Consider the following 25,149-nt stretch of genomic DNA (forward strand, 5'->3'; position numbering starts at 1 on the left):
TTAGGCCTAAAGACAAACAATTCATAATGCACATAGGATCTCATGAAGCAAGAGCAACTTAAGTGCTTTTTAGTCAGGACTGAACTTTAGCTAAAAGTTCACCACAGCAGACAGAAAGTCAGACAGGTAGGTTCCTTTAAAGGCTATTTTAGCCTCATTGATAACAATTGATTCCAAGAATTAAAATATAAAGCAGCAGTACAACAAAACTGGCACAATAAATAGTGAAATGGAGGGAGACAATTACAACACAACAAAATCCCTTTTAGAGCTTCCTTGCAGACAGGATTCAGCATCCGATGTCTTCCAGTCCGGTCCAGTACCTGCTGTAAGAGCATTTTCCCTCCTCATCCTCAGGAGAGTGAGATTTCAGTGCATTCAGCGAGAGAAAAGCAGGGTAGTTTGAAAACATCCTCACCTACAGTAAGCTGTTGCATATCAATTTAGTGACTATAACCAGCAGTATAATATTATTACATTTGTATATTCCATGCAGTTCACAATCCCTTAGTGTTAAGTGTCTATAGGAGATTACAGTTCAGTCCTGTCCATGATCAGTGATTCATTTTTTTTTTAAATCACATTTTCCATTGACTCAAAGGATCATTCTTTATTCAGGTCTTTGCAAATGTCTTTATCTCATCATGCAGCTATGCATTTTTGCAGGTATATACCTCCTCCTCTCTCACACATGTCTGACACTCCACGTGGCAGCACCAGCGTACCTGGCAGTGGCAAGACAGGCTGGTGAGGTGCATGGCTGTGTTATAACCACGTCCGCAGCACAGACTCTGACAGCTTGTGTCTTTGGCGCACGAACGGCCACCTGTACCAGGGGAGTAGCGAGAGGGCCTGCAGAAGCTGGGGGAGTCTTCCAGGTAGACCAGGTCGGTAGTCCGGAGGCTCTGACCTTGGCGACGGGGGCTTGCGAGTTCGGTCTCCCCGGTGGCTGCGTTGGTGACGCTCAGCACTCGCACAGCAGTGTCGTATCGATACTTCAACAGGCGTCCAGTGTCGTGAAAAGGAGACAGCTGCTTCCAGCAAGTCCGTACAGCACAAGAGCCGGAGACACCATGGCACTTGCAGGTTGTTTTCAGTCCGCTCTTCACTGCCTGGGATAAGATGGGAGGTTGAGGGGGGTAGGAATTGGAGGGAAAAAGGGAAGAAATGTCAGTTCCTTCACTTTGATTCATTACCTGGCCTCTTATCTGGGAGGTCTATCTGGCAAGAGTGAGACAATTTCCTGCAGGGTGCATAGGGGGTTAGGAGTGGTGGTCCGCCAATATGTGCCTTTAGCTCACCTCAGTCAAAAATTTGACATAATGGATTGAAAGATGCTGTTCAGCATGTCATATTTCACCCCGCATTTCTCACTTGGACAGCTCTTGCTATTTTTTTTTCCTCGGTGTGTTGAAACTAGCTCTGTCGGCTTCTCTCCTGCCTCTTTCCTAAAGCCTGAGGCAGAGGTGACAAACAGGGGCGAGTGGAATCTCTCCACCCTGTTTTTAGTACATGCCTGCTCATGGAAAACATCAATAAGAATTTCTGCGCAAGAAGTGCCAAAAACATAATGCAGCATTTGGTAGTGGTGCCCCTCATTTAGGTTAATAGTTCACTGAGCTTGATGGTCAGTGATGAGAGCAATCACTCAGCCTGAGAGCTGCTGTCTTTGCAGAGGCCAGAGACAGGTCATACAGAGAGACCCAGAGGGTACTTCTAGGTACTTCTGCTCAGTTCCTCCTTTTGCAGGCATGAACCCCTCGGGGGCTTCAGAACACCATTAATGTGAGATGAGGGATGCCGACCACTTTAAGTTTTTGTTAACATGGCTCCTGGTCTCTTCTGGCCACACTGGTGTCAACTGAGGAAAACATTTAACTCAGTAAAGATTAGATAAGATAGTTGTGTTTTTCCTTTTTCTCCACATCAGCCTTGTCTAGGTGTGAGCTACAGGAGTAGGACCCTGGGGCCTGCTATTTCACAGCTACACAGTGGTGGTTATGAACATTAGGTGGATTTATGAAGAGCACAGTGATCCAGTAAGTGGAAAAAAATGCTTGCTCGTATATTAAAAAGAGGCCACGGTTATAATCGTTCTCTCTGAAATGAGACCTTTAATTTTCTGCTGGCCCGCACAGCAAGCTTTATCATGCCTGAAAACACCTGGCTCCAACCATCCCACAGCCATCTTGTCTCCTCACTACAACTGCCTCACCCTCTGCCTCTGTATTATCCGCTCGGGCCGATGACAGCACCAAATCAGAGAGCATTTATCTGGCTGGCACCATGAAAAATATAGAGGCGAGGATTACAGTTCAATAACATTTGATACTCGGGACTGCGTCAGAGGTGTAATTGTCAGGTAAAATCGCAGAACAATTAATCGAACTGAGTGTTGCTAAGGCGTACGTTTTGTCGCCTCAGGCTTCAAGGAGTAAGCTGTTTTGCTGCAGAATAATTGATGTAATATTTCTACACTCACCCGAATTCCAACGTTGATGTTGTGGGCATCCACCAGAGCCCTCAGGTCCTTGCTGACCCTCTTTTGGCCGAGGAACTTTTTGAGAAACTTGGTGCTGTATTTCAGGTTGTCACCACAGACCCCCCACTGCCACGCTTCCCGATGCTGGATCCCGGGGGAATCGTCACAAGTGCACCTCTCCATTCGACCTGAGCTGCATGCTTTGGCAAGTGCATGGGTCAGTGCTGCAGAGGACACAGCCAGCAGGAATGCAGTCTCCTTGAAAGCTGTGGCAGAGGGATCAGGGGAGGTGGAAGAAAAGAAAAAATATTTAAAGCTACATTTTTTCAAGGCTTTGGATGCAAAAGCTATTGGTGCTCTGAAACATTTGCTCTGAAAGAACAAAATTTACGACAAAATGCTTTTTGCGTCACCGATTAACCTTTTAAGCCAGAATGTTTACAGAGGACTCGATGCGTTGTCAGGGTTTACAACAACATCAGCAATTCTGCAAGTTTTCTTACGTTGCAATTCCTCTCCTGACATTTCCTTTTGGTTTTGCACTGTTATTTGCTTCACCCAGAGCCATCACCATGGTATATTTTGATCCAATTAATTATTATTTTGACTAGGAAGGATTTTCCCAGATGAAAGTGGGTAATCACGCCACCCTTTTCCTCTGGGAATGGCCACTTTCCCGAGATAAAAATAACCACAGGGCTTGAGCACTCTGCACCGCACCACATTTCTTGGCTTTCTACTCCCTCATTACCTCTGTGCTGACCTGTTCATGTTCTCCCACACGCTGATATCCATATGCATAAAGCTTAGAAGATCCTAAAGGAGTTTATGTGCACAGGAGGGATTTTGAGCTATATGCAATATGGTGATCCAACGGTAGCTAATCAATAGGTGTATCAAGCCATGTAAATTATAAAGTATTCAAGTAAGCAGCTTCTCAAAAACTTTAAAAGGTTGTATCAAGTCAAGGGGTTCAGAGGAGTTACCGAGTGTTATCTTGACACATTCTTTGGTATACAGAATGACTTAGGAACATTTTTAACTTTAAATGAGATGAAGAAAATTAATTTTGTCACTGGTTTTCTCAAGCAAAATAACTTACCAAGCTTTTTTTTATATACAGGAATCATTTTCAGCACTTTGCTGCAAATAGTTGAAGCTCATGTCTCAATTGTTTATTTAGAAATGCAACAAACGACTATTAGGAACAAAACAAAGAACCTGTAAAACCTTATAAACGGGTGTATATTCAGTTTCTATCTTGTACAGCATGTAATACATCTTATTGAAAAAGTTGCTTCCCTGTGTGAGAAAGGGGCTTGTAAAATGTTGTATTGTTTGAAATAAAATAGAAAATATCAGTTTAATTATTTCGTTAAATTTGAACAAGAAACCTTATTGTTTACAAACTTTTACAGCTGTTAAACTGGTGGTAAAACGTTTACGCATAAATTTTTTTACTGGTTCATTTTTCTCATTTTCACTTTTTGATTGATGAGCTTATGTCGACAAAAACATGCCTGCAGCACTACAGGTGTGCTTATCTATAAAACATCCTGTTCTTACTGCTCAGCCATGCACTGCAGGTAAATAAAGACGAAGACATATATAATTTGTAGTTAGATAAAAGAGAATTTCCGACTTTCTCAGTGACCTTGAGCAAGAACCCAAAATTGAGGAAAGTGTTAAAGTGGCTCACCTCTTTTCAGAAGACTTCCCCGACCATCCATGCTGCAGTTCCAGCGTTCGTTTCTGAACTGATACCGACACTCAAGGAGGCTGAGGCGCACCGACTCCCGAAGCGTCTCGGCTAAGCCCGGCTCCCTGCGACAGAGTCTCTTCTGTCTCCTCGTCAGAGTCATTTGTTCGCACTGCTTCAGGTGGGCCTTTCCTGATGGAGCTTCATTGGAAAACGGAGCTGGTAAAAACACCAGAGGTTCCCGACCTGTCAGTCTAGGATTATAGAAGAGGGGGAAAAATCACATTAGAAATTGTATGTGTGTGACAAAATACACCAACACTGCGTCCACAGTAATGAAACTATTCTGTCACCACTCCAGCATATGTTGTTATTACAAATGTGTTCCCACAACGGTATTTTCTCCCTCGAAGAAAATCCAGGAATAAAACTTTTATGTTCATTTACCTTAAAATACATTTGAAATTGCGAATATGGATTTTTTTTTTTTTGTTTCAGTGGAACATATTAGCGTGTACATGGACTTCGAACAGCCCTATAAAAATATAATTACGCGTGCGTAATTCAGCTAAAGCTTGTAAAGGTTGTGGCTGTGGTCACTTCTAATGATTTAAACAGAAAAGCCAAACAACCGAGATGAAATGTACAAGTAAAAGTTCATTGCCTGACCCAAAATAAGCTGCAGTGTGCGACAGAAGGATGCAGAGTGCAATGATTCGCAATAGGCAGGCGGTCCTCGGGAGCCTGGAGCGCATGATGCCGGGTTGGCGCTGTTCCTCATCTCGCTGATTCTTCAATAGAGAAAGTCCGTGCCGTTTGCTCGGCGCTTCTCTTTAAGGGGCCCCTCATGCACTCAGACCCTCAATCCGCTGCGCCAGGCGCCCTGGTCCGCTGGGAGGCAGGACTCTTAGGGGAGGGTACATCATCCTGCCGCACTGTCATTGGATTCTCTCAACATTGCTACTGTATGTTCCCTCCCACTGTAACGCCACCCAGAAGATGCAAGATCAGCTCATAATAATAATAATAATAATAATAATAATAATAATAATAATAATAATAATAATAATACAATTAAAACTTAATTAAAGTCGCGATTGAATCTAAAGTTTGAGTAGGACTGTCAGTTACCTGAAGCAATGAATAAACAGTAGAACTGTTCAGACATAGGGTCTATATGCATGATGATGGTTATCTAACAGCAAGCATCTGTCTGATCAAAGGGGCTCAGAAAGCAAAAAGATTTTTTCTTTGCTTAACATATAAGTTCTTATATTGTATTATTAAAGAGTATAAATTCAGTGATCCTGCAAACACACTGAAAGAAAAAAAAAAGGATTTAAAAAACCCCCCGCATGGCTAGAAAGCAAAGGATCCGTGTCTGAAAATAGTTCTGAAATTAAAGGACAGAATCAGACACTGAAGTCTGTTATTCCAATCAAACCTATTCCATCTGGTCCCAAACAGTCGAAGGAAAAAAAAAGAAAAAGAAAAAACAGGCATGGATGGAGCCCCATCTAGAGGATTTTTGAAATAAAGAATAAATCTGGGAATACAAATGAACGTAGAGACAATAATACTAATGGTTTGGTTGTGTATCTACATTTGATTCACGTTTAAGCTAAAGAAGGAGGCATGGAGGGTTTTTTTTTGTTAAGGCAGTCCCATCCTTTAATGGAAAAGTCTGTCAAATTATGTTGTAAATTATAGCTTAATACTCAATAATATTACTTTATCAATTTTTTATTAATTATATGATTGGATATATCCATCCAGAGGCCAACAGCAAAAGTCTTGAGTAAACCCTAATTTTTTTATATTTTGCGAGAAAAATAGGTGATGTCTGCAAACACAGGAATACAGTCTATACGGGAAAAACTGAATTTGCACAATACTGACCAGCTGAAAAGTCAATATTTGGGATGGTTGCCTTTATTCTTCAATGCAGCCTGAAATCATCATGCTGAAAAGGGAAGCTGTTGCCAACCAGACACTCCCCATAGTATTGGTTTAGAATCTGGTGATACTGAATTTATAGTTCAATCAATATTGACAAGATTCCCAATGCCACTGGCTAAAATGAAGCTCCAAATCATTGTGGAGTCTCCACTATGTTTTGTACATGCTCCTCTCCTGAACTCCTCTGTACTAATTATGATTTGAACCAAAAATGTTTAATTTGATTTTTTTTCTCTTCAAATAAATCAATAAATCTTGAGTCCAGCTGTTGCCTGATTTGCCATACCTGAGTCTTTGTTTCCTGAATTAGATGGATCAATTATAGGATCATCTCAATCCCATCTCTCAGGTCCTGTGTCAGTCTTTGGGAGGATTTTTTCTTTTTCTGAAGGACATGACTTTCAGAAACTCTTCATCTGCCGTAGATAGTTTTTTCTTTATAGGGTTTTTTTTTTCAAGCCAGCCACTACTTCTTCTGTCCTCCACTTGTCTAGTTTCATCAAATTCGTTCAAGGACATCAACCCAGGTTATGTCAGATTTCTGGATAATAATCTTTTGGGAATCACCTTGTTAGTGATTGTTTATGTGTTTTCTTTGTTACTTTTTATAGATTCACCTAGAATTGTGGTAACAGATGTGCTTTTGCAACAGATTGCTAGTAACAAAGTGCCTATAGACATAGTTCAAAATTATTTATTTGCTAGGTTATTAATATAACCTTGCTACACAAAATAACTTATTATTTAAAATTTATTTAAAATGAGTGGAAAGGCAGCCAAATGTCCAAAGGAAAAAAAAGTTTAAAGACCTCGGAAAGCCTGGAGGATTATTGCTGAAGACTATGTTTTTTTAAGATACTGAAGACTTTTGCAGTCCTGCACTAAGCTTGTAATGTCACCTTCTCACCATTTGGTGAAGCAAACCCTCGATTTTAATGTTTTCAGCCGCTTCAAATCACACGAAGAAGAAAATGGTGACGAAGAAGAACACGACGTCGCCGGAAAACGCCATTTTGTTGTTGAACCGGATCGGTGGTGTAGAAGCATCGAGAAGCGCCAGTGAAGGTAACATTTTTCTTTTCATTGAAAAATACTATATAGTTAAGCCTTATGAATATGTATTTCATTTGAACACAGAAGAAGGCCGCTGATGTTTAAGTCCTGCAGCTCGGTTGGTTTGAAGTTGTAGACGCTTTGAGCAGGATACTTTAAAGTTCATAAGCTGTTTCCTTAGCAGTTTAACTTTAGCACCATTGTGTTGACTTAAGAAGTTTTTGACCGCTGGATACACACCCTTATTAAACAGTAATCAATAACTGTATTAGGCGGTGGCGTTTTTGAGCTCACTGTGATCTAAATGGCTAATATTACGCGTTATTCCGCTGGTTCTCGACCATAGCACAGTTAGCAAGCTAGCGTCAATGAGCTGTCACTTAGCGTTAACGTCACACAGCTCCAACTCACCCATAAAACCTTAAAGGAGATTAAAATAATTTCTTTTCTACTGCTTGGTGGCTTAAAGTTGCCACCAGCGCCATTTAAATTGCACCAGAGCACTGAAACTGAAATTTGTGTTTATTTATTTTTTGTTAATCAAAACGTTTCGTCTTACGGGGGTTGAGCGGCTGACCAAACTGAGGGACAGGTTTGAAACACAGAGTTAAGTAATAATAGTCAGTGGTTTAAAGACACTTTTAAGAGTTTTTGTCACCCAAAGGTTCCCAAAAAACCCCAAAAAACTTCGCAGAAACAGTCGCACCTCTTTCATTGAATGGAAGGATGGGTGGCGCTTCACCTCTGTGATCCTGTCAGTCCTGTTTACTCAAAGAACTGCTTTACACCTACTGAACATCACTTCCTCATTCCTCGGACCAAAAGCATGATGTTTGAGGATTTATAGGAAGCTGAATGCACTGCTGCTTCCCATGAGGTTCTTGGAAAGGTCACAGCACAGTAACTGGACCATTTTGGATAGAGTGAGTTGTGAAATTTTCAAACTCATCTTTTTTTCCTCTTTTTTTTAAAGTGGTGACGTCACTCTCCCACCCAGCAGTGACCATCCCTCCTTAGTTCGCCTAATTTGCTGCAAACTAAGCAACTTTGTCACTAGACTTGGTGACTTTTAATACCCCGTTAGCTGTCTTTTCCTGGCTCATAATGACCCTGTGTGGGTTTGAGTAAGCTCAAGAGCATGGTTAGTCCACTTGTAGTAATGGTGATGAGTCTGTCTTCGATCACTTAACAGAAATTTGTCAAATTTCCTGCTATTTATGACTAATTGATTGAAAAGGTGTATTTAAGTAATGCACTGCTTTAAAAAATGGAAAACCTTGCCTTCTAAGCAACCAGTAAAGCACATATAGACAGTGCTCCTCTGTGAGGGAGGATCAAACTTTCTTGCAGAATCCAAGTGAAGTGCACTTCTGCACTTTGTAACTTTATCCCAGAGTTTACATGTAAACACAGACATTTTTTGCGGTTATAAAATTAAGCACAAGTCACCAGCCTTTTAACGTTAATGCTGCTTGCAGGGGTGTGTATGTGCATCATGTGCTCAACCCAAGAACCACACCTACCTTTAAACTACCAAAAGTGACCAGGTATGAGTCAGCGTCTCAACACAAAGTCTAGAGTTGATGTATGAAAACGGTTTTGACAGTAGGCATCAATTGATACTGAACTCCCTTAGGTCCATAATTATTCATTTCATTAACATTACAAGACTCGAGTGTGCATTAACTGGCCTAATATAGAGCTGGAAAAAATGTTACTTTCATCTATTTTTATAAGATTCTGTTCCATTGCTAATTTTTCTTTCAGCAATAATTACTTACTGTAGGATAATAATTAATATTTTTTCCCACAGTATTTTTAAATAAACTAATCTTTAATATTTTTTTCAGTCTTTCAGCTCTTCAAAAAACCTTCAGTCTTTGAATGATTAGCTAACACTGTAATGTTACATAACAGAGAAAAGACAAATATTGACCTCTGATGTGATACCGTAAAGCTGTCTTGTTTCCTGAAAGGCTGCTTGCTGATTCCAGTATGTTATTCTACCTCTAATATTTGTTTTTCTCAGTTCATAATAGCTTAGGAGATCCTATTATCTTTCCTTTTTTATTATTATTTTTCTCCCCAAACATGCATATTAATATTTTGAAATTTAAAATTTTAGTGCTCATCTCAAAAAGCACTTTAATTTGTTGATGAAATCGATCACTTTTTATAGTGTCCCTAAATATCGGTTTTCTAAACATAATTAATGCTTTCTGTTTGTGAAACAGAGTGGGATGCATCCCAGAGCTCAATGCTGAAAAGATAACAGTAAATTTAGTTGGCAGTAAATCCACATATTCCAAATCTCTCTGTTAAATCGGTCCTTTTCTTTTCCTCACGCTGGAGGCCGATGCATTAATGTCGCGGTGAGCTTGTAACACTCGATTCTGGTGTTTTGTTTTGGGGGGTTTTCTTGTTTTTAGACTACCGCTATTTTTATCAAGCCTCAGGCATGCAAAAAGTCGGTGTTTATCGTGTGCATTCAGTGGGCGTTTAGAGGAAGTTTTTTTTGGCACTGTTAATTTCGCGTCTTGGGTTTACCACATTCTTGCCAGATGATCAGCAGGAGCTGCTGGTCTCAAGTACATGTTGTAGCTGTGAAATGACTACAAAATACTGTTCACGCTTACAGTCAACAAACGGCGTACATTTGACCAAACGGAAGTGCTCATATTAATCCAGCTGTTGCCACTGGCCACATTATAACTCAAGTTTTACTTGCGCTGTATGCTCACATGTATGCTGTGATTACAGCTTGCAGTAGTGTAAAGACAATGATGGGCATTTACTGTCTTTCTTTTCTAAAGAAAAACTGTAATGGCAATTTATTACATCTAGTGACACAACATGAGTCAAATATAATAACAGAAGTAAACCTATGGTAGTGTTTTCAATGGAATATAATTGCTTAGCACTTTAGTTCCACAGTAACAAAAGGAACTTAACTTTAAAGTAACTCTTCAGTTGAATTTGAACATTATTTTTATTTGTATGTTGTATGTATTTGTATATGTATGGTACAGCTTTTTAGCAAGTTGGTTAAAGCGCTGCTTTTCCACCATGTAACCTTATTGGCAGGTTTCATCCACTGTTTGTTTCCTGTCATACAGAGTCTGTCAAGCCAGTGCTGCAGTAGTGGTGCTGTAGAAGGTGTAAGTGTTCACCTTTTTAGCCAATAACCCGTGAGTGACACATGTCTCTCGCTTTCAGATATGTCTGGGCTTGTTGTTGTGCATACTTAGGAATGTAAACACATGGTACATGAGATCTTTTTTTTTCTTTTTTTATCTCTCCCTTTTCTTTTTTTTTGTTATACCACATAAAAATGTAAATAGAGTGCACAGCCCTAAGCCTGGTGTTTTCAAAGCTACTGAGTGGTCGTCCTGTGTTCTGCCTGCTGGACGCTACACAGTGCTCTTGGCTGTGTCATTTCCAAAGTGAGAACACAGCAGATGCTCACAAGCTCCAGCTTTATGCTACATGTGAGAAATAACAACTTTGGGGAGTGTCTCACCGTGATCTGACTTTTTCAGTAGTTTGTGTGAAAACAACTTAAGCCTCCCTTTTTTAAAAAATTGTATTTTATTTTTTTCAAGGGAAAAACTTAATTTTACTGACTAGAAATACTAGAATTTAACACTAAACTGCACTGATTAGAACAGGTGTGATCCGTACAACTTTCCACCCTGCTGGTTAAGAACATTTTGGCTTCTTGCAACTCTTGTATTTCTTCTCCCAGCTATTAAAGTGACCTTTAATTTTTTAGGTGATTAATCCTATACATACCCTTATCCAGTATATATCATTTATCCCTATTAAAGGTATAAAAATGGTATTTAAAAAAAGGTATAAAAATGGATCTCATCCAAGTTTACACCAAATAAACTGCTGAGCAGCACAAGTTGGTTTGTTCTGTCTCATAGTCGTCATGAAACGTTTTGTAAAAGCCCTAAATCAAGAAGCAGGGTTTATGAGGAATAAAAGAAATTTTTGGTAAAAAATTATTTAAGCTGCAAATTTACTTTATGAAAACAATATCTAGTAAGGGTGTATGGTTTCCTGTATGGTTTGGGTAAAGAGTAAGTTTACAGGTTAATGTTTCGATGACATATTATTTTTCAAACAGTATCAAATCTATGTGCTTACACCTGTGCCTCAGACTTTGAAGATGAGACCACAATTTATGAGAAAAAGCAGAATTTCTGGCATTTCAAAAGGATTAAAATAAAAATGTTTTCCCTCTTCATCTGTATGTAGTGAAACCTCACCTCAGTAGTTCATCTGATCAGGTCATCTAACTAGGTTAAAAATGTGCTGTGCGACATTTCACTAAACTATATTAGCTAAATGAAATCTCTTCCGTCTTTTCTAAGTAGTTAACCAATTACTCCTTTGTTATTAAGACAACCTCTGTCAGCTTATTAAGTGTAATGCTTTGTACTGGTTCTTGTTTACCTTAGCCACAAGCTTGTTGGATACCCAGGACAAGCAGCACTGCCACTATGGCCTCTGTTTAACTTGGGAGGTGTGTTTGCAGCAGCCGTTTACTTGAAGGGCAAATATTGTTTCATTTTAGGGCCAGGAGGATGTTACAGAAGTGCTTTTTACGGTCATTAACACTGACACAATAAGGAATATAGGGAACAATAATAATGACACTTTCCTGCATGAGATTCTTGTAAGCAAGTAAAATTTTATTTATATAGCACATTTCTAGATAAAAAGATCACAGTGCTTCACAAGGTATAAAACAAGATCTCAGGGATCTACTGGGGACATAGGGCTGTAAAAGTTCAATGATGTAGGCTGGTGCTTGTCCTTGAAGAGCTTTAAATGTCAGAACCAGTATCTTAAAATGGACTCTTAATTCAACGGGGAGCCAGCGCAACTGTATAAGCAACGATGTTACATGAGAGTACTTAGTAGGGGTGCAACGATACACAAAATTCACGGTTCGGTTCGGTTCGATACTTTGGTGTCACGGTTCGATATTTTTTCGATACAAAAAAATGTTCATGCATTTTTAATTTGTCATTTATTAAAATTATAAATATATATTTTAACTCAAAAGTACAGTTTTTAAATTTAACCCTAACCCTTGTGCGTGTTTTTTATTTTGACAGCGAATGCGCACCTGCGGACCACTTATGTGCAGCCCTGGTTATTTAGCTCATCATATTGCAGCCACAGAAATTCTTTTGTCCATGAAACCATAAAGCTGCACTTTCTTTTTGCCTTATAGTCTGATTTGTCATAACTTCTCCGTTTTGTGGTAAGCTTTTCTTTGGCTGTCACTTCTTCACCCTGACCTGTCTTATTTGGCTCAGCAGAACTGAAATGCTTTTACACACGCACTCACATAAGCTCAGCGATTCTCTGCACGATCAACCTCTCACATGTTTAAGCTGCGGGAGATTTCACTTGTCATGTTTGCATAGTAAGCTAACGATTAATAAGACGATGTCAGAGGAATTGGTGCACAAATTATCATCACTCACAGATCAGTGCTGTCGCTCTCTATACACAGTTCGCACGATTGCAAAGTGAAAGCAAAAAAACAAGCGCAAATTCAAACGCGACTTCAATATGTCACATATTGACAGTGGCTCACCGATGCCAATGACATAATTACCCAGCTACATTTCTGAAAGAATGCAAAAGCATTGACATATATTTTTCCTACAATAGCCCGACGGGCAGGGAAGAGATAGAATTTTGGTAGCCCGACTGAAAAAATCGCTAGCTCCGGGACGTCGGGCTAGCGATATTGCAAGCCCTGTATCTGATTGAGGAATCACTCATCTTTGGAAAAGAGAGTTTATTACAGAGAAATGGCTCTTTCCAAAATAAAAGCTATACTATCCGCTTCTTCTGGGCTATATTCTCAGCAGCATAAGGAGAATCATGTGCTAACAGCTGTCTAAATGACTCGGGTAAAGTTTGTAGCATGCATGCTTGTTGTTTTTGTCTGCTTCCACTTGTCTTTGCACTAGGATGATGTCAGCGTAAATGTGCAGTCATATTCGTTGTGTTCCCACTAGTGCTTTCAGGTTAATCTCGTTGAAATGACCTTAACGCCACAACACGGCAAATCTCCGTTAACGAGCTACCGCCGATCGCTCCGTGCATGGGGCTAGACGGCCAACACGTTAACGAGCTAACTGCGCTAACACGCTAGCTCCCACCCATGTAATTGAGCATTGCATGGCACATCCAACATACTGTTTTACTTTAGTCCATGACTCGCTTACCTTCAGGGTCATACGTCACATGAAAACCAAAATAATTCCAAACGCCAGATCTGAATGAGGTTCAATTTGCCTGTTGCAAGGAGAGCTTAACTTCTGTCTCGCTAGCTTGACCTGCGCTCTTCCTTCTGACTGTGTTGAGCGCTCAGTGGATCTGCGCTGGACAGTGCAGCCTAGGCGGAGTAGTCGAACACAGATTCACTGAGCGCTCAACACAGACAGCATCGTCAGAAGGAAAATTGATAAAATAAATTACAAATGTTGTATTGTTCGATACATATGCGTACCGAACCGAAAGCACTGTATCAAACGATTCAATATCGATACGAATATCGTTGCACCCCTAGTACTTAGATGTTTTTGTCAGAAGCCTTGCTGCAGCATTTTGGACAATCTGCAGACGCTTCAGGGAGTTTTTGTTTAGACATGTAAACAGTGAATTACAGTAGTCCAATCGTGATGAAATGAATGCACGAATAACAATCTCCAGTTCAGTATGAGATACTATAGGGCTCAGTTTAGAAATGTTTCTTAAATGATAGAAGCATGACCGAACCAGAGATTTGACGTGGACATTCAGGGTAATAGCAGAACCAAAGGTTACTCCTAGGTTCCTGATAGATGATTTCACAAATGTTGAAAGAGGACCAAGAGCATTCATTATGTTAGGTACATGTCTGTCTGGAGCACATACAAGGACTTCAGTCTTTTCTTCATTAAGTTGGAGGAAGTTGTCAGCCATCCAACCTTAGATGGATTCTAAGCACACATTTAGAATCTGCAGCTTAGAAACATCTTCAGGTTTAAAAGACACATATATCTGGATGTCGTCTGCATAGCAGTGGTAGCGAATGTCCTCAAAGGGGCTCAAAATGTAGAAACTTAACATCACCCTCTGATTAGGTTTGTTTGTGGCGACTAATTTCTAAGTTCACTTAACAAGGGGAAATCAGTTGGACTAAATGACTAATTTAAAACAAGAAAAACTTGGATATCAAATTAATTTGAGAACCGTTTATAGGACAATGCCAAAAACTCTCGAAACAAAAGCATTTGAAACCATTAATCGCATTCTTCAGTAGGGAATCGAGCCACTTAACTGTGCAGCACTTTATATCATGGTTTCCAAATGTTGCACGTTTCTTCCGCGTTTATCCGCGATCTTATTCTTTCACTTTTAAAATAACCAACAATAATTATTAAAAAGAATTAACAAAAAGACTCTGCCTAGACTAACAGATTCATGGTGTTTCTGATCAACGATGGTCCATCTTGTGGCAGATGGTTGCATAACGTTGCGCAACAATTTACCAGCATTTGGCGTCAGTGGAAACGTTTAATAATTGGATTAAATGACTAGAACGTCTGGCACGACTGACAGCAGCAACGGTTAATTGACTAGTTTCGCACATTCCTACTTCTGATGTCAGCACTTCAGCTGTGTTTGTGAAATTGCTTTTAGTTTGGTATCACATTATCAGAGACCTTGCAAACTGACAGTTTCTCCTCCTGCAGGTGAGACAAGATGGGAAATTTTGCTAGCCTTTTTAGTAAATTGTTTGGAAAGAAGGAGATGAGGATCCTGATGGTAGGACTGGATGCTGCTGGAAAGACCACCATCTTGTACAAGCTCAAACTGGGAGAAATTGTTACCACAATCCCTACCATTGGTGAGTCATCCCCCACATTGTAATGAGAATTTCATTGCTTGATACAAAACATTGCAATTTTGGCATTAAAAAAAGAAAAAAAGGCAACACACGGTTGAAACTTGTTTAAACCTTCCATCTCTCACTTTAGGTTTTAACGTTGAGACGGTAGAATACAAAAACATCAGTTTTACAGTGTGGGATGTCGGCGGTCAGGACAAGATCAGGCCGCTTTGGAGGCATTACTTCCAAAACACACAAGGTGAGATAACTTATATCTTTTCCATTTTGGTGTATAAGAATTAGTTAATGGTTGCCCTCAAAACTGACCCTTTTTACTTTACTTTCAGGCCTCATCTTTGTAGTGGACAGTAATGACAGAGAGCGAGTGGGTGAGGCGAAGGAGGAGCTGATGCGAATGCTGGCTGAGGATGAGCTGAGAGATGCCGTGTTGCTCGTGTTTGCAAATAAACAGGTGAATTTGTGTTTGAGAAGTCAAAGAAGTCACCATATTTAACCCCCTTTCAGATGAAACTGTGCAGGATATTCAGAATTCATTACTAGAAATTACAGTTGTACTTGTATCAGGTGAAGGTTATTGTATTTATTTGAATACATCTTAATTTAAAATCACTCGAAGGTAAAAACTACACATCTGGCTGCATTACCTCACAACTACTTGCAAAAAATATATAAGATGTAAACATCTTATACATTTTTGAAATGTAAGGTCAATAATGATACAGTTCGTGGTTTCAACTCTCCTTTTTTTACTTCAAAATAAAAGCAAAGGCAAATTATTCGAGGTAACCTATCCAGGGGACGCTTGTTATTAACGGTTAATTTCTGCACCTGTAGGACCTGCCCAACGCCATGAATGCAGCTGAGCTTACAGACAAACTGGCCCTGCACTCCCTGCGTCACCGTAACTGGTATATCCAGGCCACATGTGCTACTACTGGAGACGGTCTCTACGAGGGTCTGGACTGGCTTTCAAGCCAGTTAAGGAACGCAAAATGATCAATCACTGCCAGCTCTGTGCGGTGTTTTGGGAGATTGCACTGGTCCTGGTCTCACGCTCTCCTCTTTTTTTTTCCCTCTCTATTTTTTCTGAAGCGTCGGGCCTTTTGGCTAGTGCTCCCCTGCATTTGTACTGTATGTGTGTGTTTAAGTATTTTTGGATGAACGGACGAACGACTGTGCATGTACGTGTGAGCTAAGTCGGAGCAGCCCTGCTGTGCCTTGAACACAGTTAGCTCTCAAGACATCTCATTCCTCCAGTGTCAGCACATCCAGAGGCACTGGTTCCCACAAAACAGAGAACAACACAACATTATTGCTGTGGGTCATCTGTCAAGAATGTTTAGAATCACAAAAACCAAAAGGTAACAACAATTAGGTTTTTACATCAGCCTGTCATATTAGAATTAAGACCATTTTCACAACTGTTTTTTTTTCTCCTCTCAACCTTGCAAGATGCACTGTGCTATGTAACTAGTGTCATTTTTGGTAAAATAAAGTATAATGTGTTACATCCTGGAATAGTTCATGTTCTTTTGAAAATTATGCATTTTGACATTTTTAGGGACTGGATAAAGTTACATTAAAAAAATCTTTTAATTCCATAAACGTGTAGATCCTGTTGATAATCAGATTGTAATCGGAGTCGGTGTGTCTGTGAATCTTCCACATTAACTTCCTTAGATTTTACAAAATTCAGGTCACATCATTTTGCTTCTGATAGTTATCTGTTATTGCGTCTGTCTTTTCATGGGGTCTTAAGTTTTTTTTGCAGAGGATTAGAAGAAGCATCATCACTGGGTCTACAAAAGGCAATAAATGTTGCATGTTTACATGTGTGGAGGAGAGTGTTGTAGCTACTAGGTCATTGGTGGATGTGTGTGGGTTTCATATACTCCCCACTCATTGGAACAACAAGGCCTTTTTTAGAGTTGCTCCCACTCTGGCTTTTTATTTACTGGTAGATTTATTTTCTCTTGTATGTAGCTCCTTGGTTTAGGGTCTCTTTTCTATTATATTTTCTTTTGTTAGTCTTTATCCACGCATGGCCTGGTGTGGGTTTTTATTTTGTTGCTCTCGGGACCAGTTGGTTGGTTTCAGGAAGGGTTCATTGTGTTTGGTTCAGCACGAGGTCACCAGAGGGGACGCGCATATGCTCTAGACCACATTGTCAGCACTGTGACAGACGGTACATTTGTACGACAAGTGTATCAGTCAGTTCTGTAAATGCTTTCTTAATGCTTCAGTGTTTTCTCTGCATGTAGCTGAGGTGCTTCTCTTGGTGTCATTTACGTCACATCGGGCCATTTGCACAACCTCATCAGCTTGCACAACACAGGACTGTGCGAAGACGGCAGTTTATCTCTCAGCTGTTACAGAGAACCCGTACACAAATATGCTCCCAATTGCTCATACCAGCAGACAGCTGAAGTGTCCCAGTAACACTGTTACAGCAGTTCAACCAGTGACATCATCTTTTCCCTTACACCCACTAATTCTAAAGGATCCCACATTTAGAAAGAAACCAATCACCCCCACATTCCTTACTGAGTTAAGACAACTCTAAGGTCATACCTACTGACCTCAAAAGGGAAAATTAATGTTCCCTTTTTGTTTTTCTAAAACTGGACTCCTTTTTTTTTTTTTTTTAAATAAAGTTTGCTTAAATGAATGACTAACCTTTGAGCTTTCTTCATCCTATGTATCATTTACTAAACAGCAAGAAATACAGATGTGTGTGTGCGTGTGTATATATATATATATATATAAAAAAAAAACCTGTAAGAAAATGTATTTTAATGTCATCCACCTGCTCTTGTTCAGATGTGAAGCTTTAATTTTCGTTTCTGTGAAAATTACATGGTACGTGCATATGTATTTCTTAATTACCTTTATGCTTTTTTTTTTTTTAAACCCATCTTGTAACGTCTGATAAATGCACTATAATAAAGAGATCTCTATTGTAAGTCTTTCTTCTTGACTTCTTTTTTTTTTTTTTTTTTTTTACAAATCAAGTCGGTGTGATTAAATTCTTCAAAAGCTGCAATGTCACATTTAATATTGCATTAAAAACTGATTAAATAACCTAGTTGACATAATTCTGAGGGTCAGCACAATATGAACTTTAGTCAAAATCGCAGGCATAGTTTGGGTTATAATAGCTTGTTGCTGAAATATTTATGGCCTTAATCATTTCTATTCATGGTGATGTCAAGAACTGTAATTCTTTTTGAGTCACATTTTAATTAGGTGTGTCAACTGCTCGTTAACACAAATGCTAAGTAGCCTCACTCTACCAATGTTCAGATGGTAGGGTCAGAATTTGGTGCAAACAACATGAAAGCAATGATCCATGCTGCCTTGAATCAATGGTTTAGACTACTGGTGGCACAGCAGTGTATGATGAAAATTGTTGACCACACTGTCCTATCATATCAAACTGGCTCCTTGACCATGACGATGCCAGTGTCCGCAGATGGCCTCCACAGTCACCAGATCTCAATCCAACCAAATCTTTGGGGCGTGGTGAAAAAGGCATATTTGCATCACAGATGCTCTCGTGTCAGTATGGACAAAAATCTCTTAGAAACATTTCAGGAGACGTGTTGAATCTATTCCATGAAGAATTAAGGTAGTTCTGAAGGTTAAAAAATAAACAGGGGTCCATCCTTGGACTAGCAAGGAGTACCTAATAAACTGGTTAGTGCACAATTTTCAAGATTAAATTGAAACGTAGTCTTGCAGTTCCTTGATATCAACGCTGGAGGGCACACTTACAACACCATATCACTAACCTGTTAAAGCTCCTGTTAGTTACTTCAAAAACAAAGGAGGAAAAAGTATTCAGGGCAGTATGATTCATGCTCCTGCTGGAATGATATAAATATCTTTATGGTATGGAAATTAGACCTTTGTTATTTAATTTTTTTTAAATATTTCTATTTTTTATGAATACAAATATGAGTGTAAAAAAACACACTAAAACCTAACTAACCACACTAATGCATGTAATTGACACATGTCAATTACATGCATATGAGGGAAACTAATGACCCACCTACCCAGATCAGACATAATCACATATTCTGACAATAACAGAAATTATTTTTAAACACGCCAAACTGTCACAGGCTTAATTTCAGCTTGCTGAGTATGGCATAATGAAGACCAATGTTCACTGCAGGACAGACAGCACCAGTGAAGACGAGGATGTATTCCTTACAGTCGGAGAGCCAGCAGACCACTGTTCACCCTCCTTTTCCACTCCATCTGAAATTCAGGTGGCCAATTCTCCATAGAGTTGTTACCTTGGAAACAGCACCTTATAGAGAGCAACTGAGAAACACGGGAAAAGGAGCGCGGGAGACCAGACACGGACTGTGATCCAGGTTTTCATTTAGAACATAAAGGGCGATCCGTGATCACGGCTTCATAGAGGCACTATTTGTCAACTCGTATTAACTGCTGTTGCCCTTTATCTTAGAATTGCAAGATGTTCAATGACTAGATCTGGTTATTTTTATATTCTGAGGTCCTTCTCTGTAACTGAGACTGAGCTGAGATCATTATCATCTCGTCTGCCATAGTCTATCAGAGTCTCTCCCACACTCTGACTATCAAATAAAGCTGAAATGACCTGAAGTAATTTCTACAAGATATGTAGATTCACACTCTGCCCCTCTCACTCACATCGAGCTGCACTTGACCTTTGGTAGGCACTCACTGTGGATCCACTAAATCTCACCTTGAAGTGTGACATCACACTCTGTAGTTTCACAGCACATTAACTCTTGGTTCACCCCAGCATGACGTCCACTTTTCAGCGTGCCTCTTTGTGCTAACATTGTTACTTCTCTCTGACCTCCTGCTGTAAAAAAGTGTATCTAATCAAGAACTGCACAGAAGCAGGATTTTATACTTCACACATGTTTCCATTTTAACGCTATTTTATATTTTTGTGTCTCATTATGGAGAAAAATCTAAAACTCTTTATTGAATTATTTGTCATTGTTGTCATTCCATCCATTCGTCAGTTTTCTTCCACACAAAGTACACAAATTTTACGTATATTTTCCAGCATTTTTGACCCATCATAACTTCATACGTACAGGAGATAGCCACATGACATTTGGCTAGATGAAAAATCGATTTAAGCTCCGTTAAACTGACAACAAAAACCATTTAACGCACATACGTTTTCTTAGTACTATTTTGTTTAAGTATAACTAACTTTGAAGCTAAATATCATGTATAATCTCAAAAGCAAACCCCCATCGATTTAAAGTAGAGTAACAGAAACAAGGAATGGTATGAATGTTATATCGAGTTTACCTATTGATATTTTTGTTGTTGTTGTTGTGTGTTTGTTTTGTTTTTTTGATTGACTGGTAAAAACTTGGAAAAGTGCAGTTTGTGTAAACTCTCAAGAGTCATGCAGTACAACCATGTGGGACAGATGGTTGGTCAAAAAAAGTAAAAGCATGTGAAAGGTCTATTTTTCACTTCCGTTTTGATAACAGGATCTTCTTGCTCTGACTCCATCTGTTCATGCCTTCATTAAATATACTGAAGTTGCTGTAAATTAAATTAAATTAAAAAACAAAACAAAACAGCTTATTCTGAGGGCGTCAGGTGGGAGGCACTGACATTTTTTTAATGAAATAACCAACCAAAAAAACAGGTTCCTCCAACCTTCTCAAACCAAGATTCAGACGAGAATCTGTTTCTTCCATCCAACATTCTCTTTTATTGATGCTTATTAGGGGTGCTGGAGCCTATCTCAGCTACCACAGGGCGAGAGGTGGGGTACACCCTGGACTAGCTGCCAGTCTGATGCAGGGCTAACCTCTTTCTTATTTCATAAAAAATTGAGAGATAAGTCCAAATAATGCTGCTTACACATTTGTACAGGAGGACTTTATTTTTCCTTCTTTCCTATCACATTAATCATCTTGCTGCTCCTCTGTTTTATCCTCTGACGCATGGGAGTTAGAAACTGCTACATCTATAAATTTAAAAAAAAAAGAAGCAAAAAAAGCAGCAAAGTGCTGAATAAGGGAAGATGCATCAATATTAACAATCTCATAATGGATCCGTCACAGTTTATTTCTCTGCAGATTCAGTGCTTTCAGTGCATTTCGTTGTTTTGTTTTTTTTCTCTTAAATGTTAAAGAGCTTCATGTTCAATCAAGTAAATTTACACTGTAATCATCCATACACCCGAGTACAAGATCTACTTCTTTGACCACTGATGACCTCCATCCCAAGGGAGAGAAGGACTGCACCATTATTTTTCATCGATCAGCTGCACAAATGAGGAGCAATCGAGAGACACCTGATAATGAATCACAAAGGCAAGGAAAAGTACGCGTCTGTTTAAGGTTAAAAAGGTTGTATGCTTCGAGTACATATAATACTTGAACTTGCATTTCTATGTAGTCTTTTCCACCATAGACGTATGCATGTGTAACGTTAAGGGTCCCTTGCGTTTTGCTGGTGTGCAGAAGTCACAGAAGGTGCTCAGCAGTGTGCCTGCACATAAGGCTGGTATTTTGAATCCTGACCATCCTCCCACACAGTCACACTCGCCAAAGAAAACAGAGTTCACCAGCGACTACACCTTTCTAAAAGACTAGTCATCTCTAGCCTTTCATATCGCCATGGAAACACAGAGCTGGTCCACTTGATTGGCAGCGGATTAACACTGAGGGCAAGAACATTTTCACATTGGTAAAGAGCACGATGAAGCTTATTTAACGTGAACAAAGTATTTCATATAGACAAACTGAATTAGAATAAACAGATAGATTTCTGACACGTGTTCATGATATTTCTTTGTTTTCATTCCTCTCGTTGAGGTTTTCATATATGAGCAGTCATGCTGATCCAGCTCAAGAGGCTCTTTCTGCCAAATGTGGAGGTGTCAACAATGAAAGAGAAAAAAAACACTCTGTTATTATAAAAGTCCTTGATCATAATCAGATTTTGGTAAAAGTACAAAAATATAGTCAGTAAAATGTGGAGATCTGGCTGTCTTCAAAGGGTCATAGTTGATCAAAGGGGTTTTCAGATGACTCATGTGGTAGGAAAGAAAGAATATCAAGCAACCGCTTTTCTTTCTTTTTTAAAAATTCTCTAATCTTTTGCTTGAAACTCAAGTAGTTATTTAATATAGCTTAGAAAAGATTTTCGAAAAACATCTTTTGAGAGAAATTGAATCTCTATTTGAACTTAGAGCGCAATGAGATGTACTAGGATACTGCTGATTTTAAGTGGTCACATGAAAGTTTGGGAACCACTGGTTTACTATTTAATAATGCATTATTTCTGATTTGTTTACATCACAGTCCAGTTAAATTATTCAGTGTACCACTCCAAAAATACGTTTAAGGGTGCAGTAAAGTAAATCATAATATTAAGTGTGATTTGATGCTTCAGCTTAAAGCGCTAAGGTACCTCTGTAACTCTAGGACTTAGGTAAATGTAGGCTATAACAGTTATTGTCCTACACAGCATAACATAAATTCAACGCACCCCTTTAGATTAGATGTTCAGCTTACTCATTTTATGTCATAAGCCACATACAGCCCACTTTATAATGTGGGATGCACTGATGAAACTTCAATTTCTGTCAGTGTAAATATTTAACTGCACATGTAATGAGATATCTTAATACAACATAAAATAAGAGCAATTTCAACTTTGTGTCTTAGTTTTTCTACATGATAAAGAAATGCTGCTGTAGTATATGTCCACATGACTCTTTAGGCTTAGATTGTAAGAAGTGATGTATAAAATTACAGAAATCTGTAATTGAATTACTTTGGTGTATTGTGAATGGCGACAAGGGAGGTTTGTATGGGTCCGAAAAGCTGTAAAACCTGTTAAAATACAGTTCAAAATTCTAAAACTTTATGCTCTCTTTCACATTTTGCAAAACCATCCAGCGGCCGGATTGAGGTCTTTGCGGCCGATTCTTGCCCCCTAGCCTTATGCTTGACACCCCTGGTTTGAGCAACTGTGTTGTTTAACACATTAAGTAACACTTGTTACAGGACTGCTGGGCTCCTTGTCTCAGTTCCCAGATTATCCCTGGCTTCAGCTCCCAGCTTTAATGCCTAACCGAGTATTTGTGGCCGAAGGTAAGTGTTTTGCTCAAGCATATTGCACAATGATGGGTTAGCAAAGCTAGTTGGATAACTGTGAGGTTAATAAATTAATTTCAAAAACACAACACCTCGAGTTCACAATAAAGACAAAACACTTGTCAAAATAAAATAAAGTTACTTTTATTTAATGTTTGTTTTTGCTCCAAGTGAACTGAGATGAATCAGTAAGCCCGATAAAATCTATCTTGCTATCTAGCTAGCTATGAATGTAATATGAGTCTCTTACTGTAACCAATATTTCACGAGCTCCAAAAATATTGTCTCCATGAACTTAATGGCTTTTGTGATCCGAGTGTTTTATTGGCTTTTGAAATTTAGGGCTTGGTGTTTGATTTCTATCCTTTCTTCGGGGTTTTTGGTTTCTTGTTGTTGTTTCTTGTGAAAGTTTGGTTTCATGATTTTTCTCTAGAGTTCTATTCAGAGCCACTGTGTTTATTCTCTGTTATTAGCTTATCTGTTCCCTCTATGTGGTCCTTTAGTGTAATTCATTCTGTTAAGTTCTAGTCTCTGAGTTCCTCTAGTTCCATTATTTTGGTACTCCTGTGTTCTGCATGTGTTTTTATTTCCCCTGTGCATTATTCTAATTAGTTTCACCTGTTCCACAGCAGTGACTCATTCCCCTGGTTAGCCTGGGTTTTGTGTGTACAGCTGTTTCTGTGTCTATATGTAGTCCTGTCATTGCTTTGTCTCTTTGGTCACTTGTGCGATTCTCTCTGTGTCCTTGAGGATTTTCTGTGTCTTTGCTTTTTGGACTTAATCTTTTCCTTTGTGGATCAGTTTTTGTTTAATCCTGCTTGTCTCCTGAGTCTTCAATTGGGACCTTATCATGCAAATCCTGACAAGCACAAGACTTAGTATTTTGCTACTGTTTATAGTTTTTGTGATTTATTTATTTAGCCGAATGTTTCCCTAAAAGTTTTCTTCCCTAAATTATTCAACCCTTGATTTGTACTGTAGAGTGACAGTGTGTGCCACCTTAAAGACATAATTATCTGTGGTCTTTCACACAATTCGGTTGATGAAAATTATTTTTTTGTTAAATTTTAAGGGATTTGAATTATTTGCACAACCACAGTTGGGACTCAAGGTGCCCTGCATAGCTTTACTCTATTTCAGAGAAAGCCTTTTTAATTAAGCTCATAGGAGTTGATATCAGAATCTCTGAGGATAATTGGCATCGATGTCTTGTGTTACGAATTGTGGAAGGTGTTTCAGCAACAATATCTGGTGTCCCAGGTGTGTCCCCCTAGGCTTTTATCCCTGCGTGTCAGATGTCTTCCAGTCCAGTTGGAGCTTTTCCTCTTCTTCTAAAGCAGATTGCTGCTTTGCTCAATCTGTAAGTCATGAGCAATTTCCCATAGTGACTTGATGGCTTTTCAGAAGGGCTATTCAAAAACCCTGATTCTCTTCGGGAGCCTTGTTGTTAATGTGGCCAAAAATGCTCTGCATTCCACATCTACTGTACAGGGAACACCTCGGTACACCAGCCACGTTTTTCTGCCTTGCCTTGGTCTGTCTATTTTAGCCTTTTGTGTTTGTATGCTTCCCCCACTGCATCCTCCCATGGTGCCACTTCTGCAAGGTTGACCACAAGATCAGGATCTGAGTAGTAGCTAAATAACAATAACATAAAGCCCACTGCAAATGCCGATAGATTATAAATTGCAATTAACCAGGTGTGCGAAAATAATTAAAAAGGCCAAATATGTTTTGCAAATCCATACTGATGTTTTGTTTTGTTTTTCTGGGCAAAAATATCTCAAAAATGAGTCTTTTCATAGTAAAGGTTGATCTCTGGCCTTTGTTGGCATTTTTGCACAGCAGAAATCACACAACCATCAAGCAAGGAGTTATAAAAAGCACA

The 25,149-nt window shown here is 39.2% G+C and overlaps 2 protein-coding genes across 2 annotated transcripts; one reads left to right on the plus strand and one right to left on the minus strand.

Moving 5' to 3' along the window:
- Positions 1-650: 650 nt before the first annotated feature.
- wnt9b (wingless-type MMTV integration site family, member 9B) lies at positions 651-4,936 on the minus strand. The gene is made up of 4 exons (XM_085351769.1): positions 4,851-4,936; positions 4,182-4,435; positions 2,483-2,748; positions 651-1,112 (listed from the first exon to the last, which is right to left on the minus strand). Exons 1-4 carry the CDS (start codon positions 4,934-4,936, stop codon positions 651-653), a joined length of 1,068 nt encoding a protein of 355 aa, XP_085207895.1.
- A 2,210-nt stretch (positions 4,937-7,146) lies between these two features.
- Positions 7,147-17,744, plus strand: arf2a (ARF GTPase 2a). Its single transcript, XM_085351770.1, has 5 exons — positions 7,147-7,205; positions 14,963-15,117; positions 15,248-15,358; positions 15,447-15,571; positions 15,955-17,744. Exons 2-5 carry the CDS (start codon positions 14,973-14,975, stop codon positions 16,114-16,116), a joined length of 543 nt encoding a protein of 180 aa, XP_085207896.1. The 5' UTR covers positions 7,147-7,205; positions 14,963-14,972; the 3' UTR covers positions 16,117-17,744.
- Positions 17,745-25,149: the final 7,405 nt, after the last annotated feature.

Source organism: Diplotaxodon limnothrissa, linkage group LG4, assembly GCF_057381915.1.
Source record: "Diplotaxodon limnothrissa isolate DT_005_m linkage group LG4, D_limnothrissa_male_GT1.1, whole genome shotgun sequence".
Lineage (NCBI taxonomy): Eukaryota > Metazoa > Chordata > Actinopteri > Cichliformes > Cichlidae > Diplotaxodon > Diplotaxodon limnothrissa.

Bases quoted from the DNA above. Each gene is read 5' to 3' on its own strand.
- arf2a (XM_085351770.1), top strand. From the start codon at position 14,973: ATGGGAAATTTTGCTAGCCTTTTTAGTAAATTGTTTGGAAAGAAGGAG. The intron at 15,118-15,247 runs GTGAGTCATCCC...CTCTCACTTTAG, and splicing joins TACCACAATCCCTACCATTG to GTTTTAACGTTGAGACGGTA. The intron at 15,359-15,446 runs GTGAGATAACTT...CTTTACTTTCAG, and splicing joins TTACTTCCAAAACACACAAG to GCCTCATCTTTGTAGTGGAC.
- wnt9b (XM_085351769.1), bottom strand. From the start codon at position 4,936: ATGCGCTCCAGGCTCCCGAGGACCGCCTGCCTATTGCGAATCATTGCA. The intron at 4,436-4,850 runs GTCAGGCAATGA...CTATAATCCTAG, and splicing joins CACACTGCAGCTTATTTTGG to ACTGACAGGTCGGGAACCTC. The intron at 1,113-2,482 runs GTGAGTGTAGAA...ATCTTATCCCAG, and splicing joins ACATCAACGTTGGAATTCGG to GCAGTGAAGAGCGGACTGAA.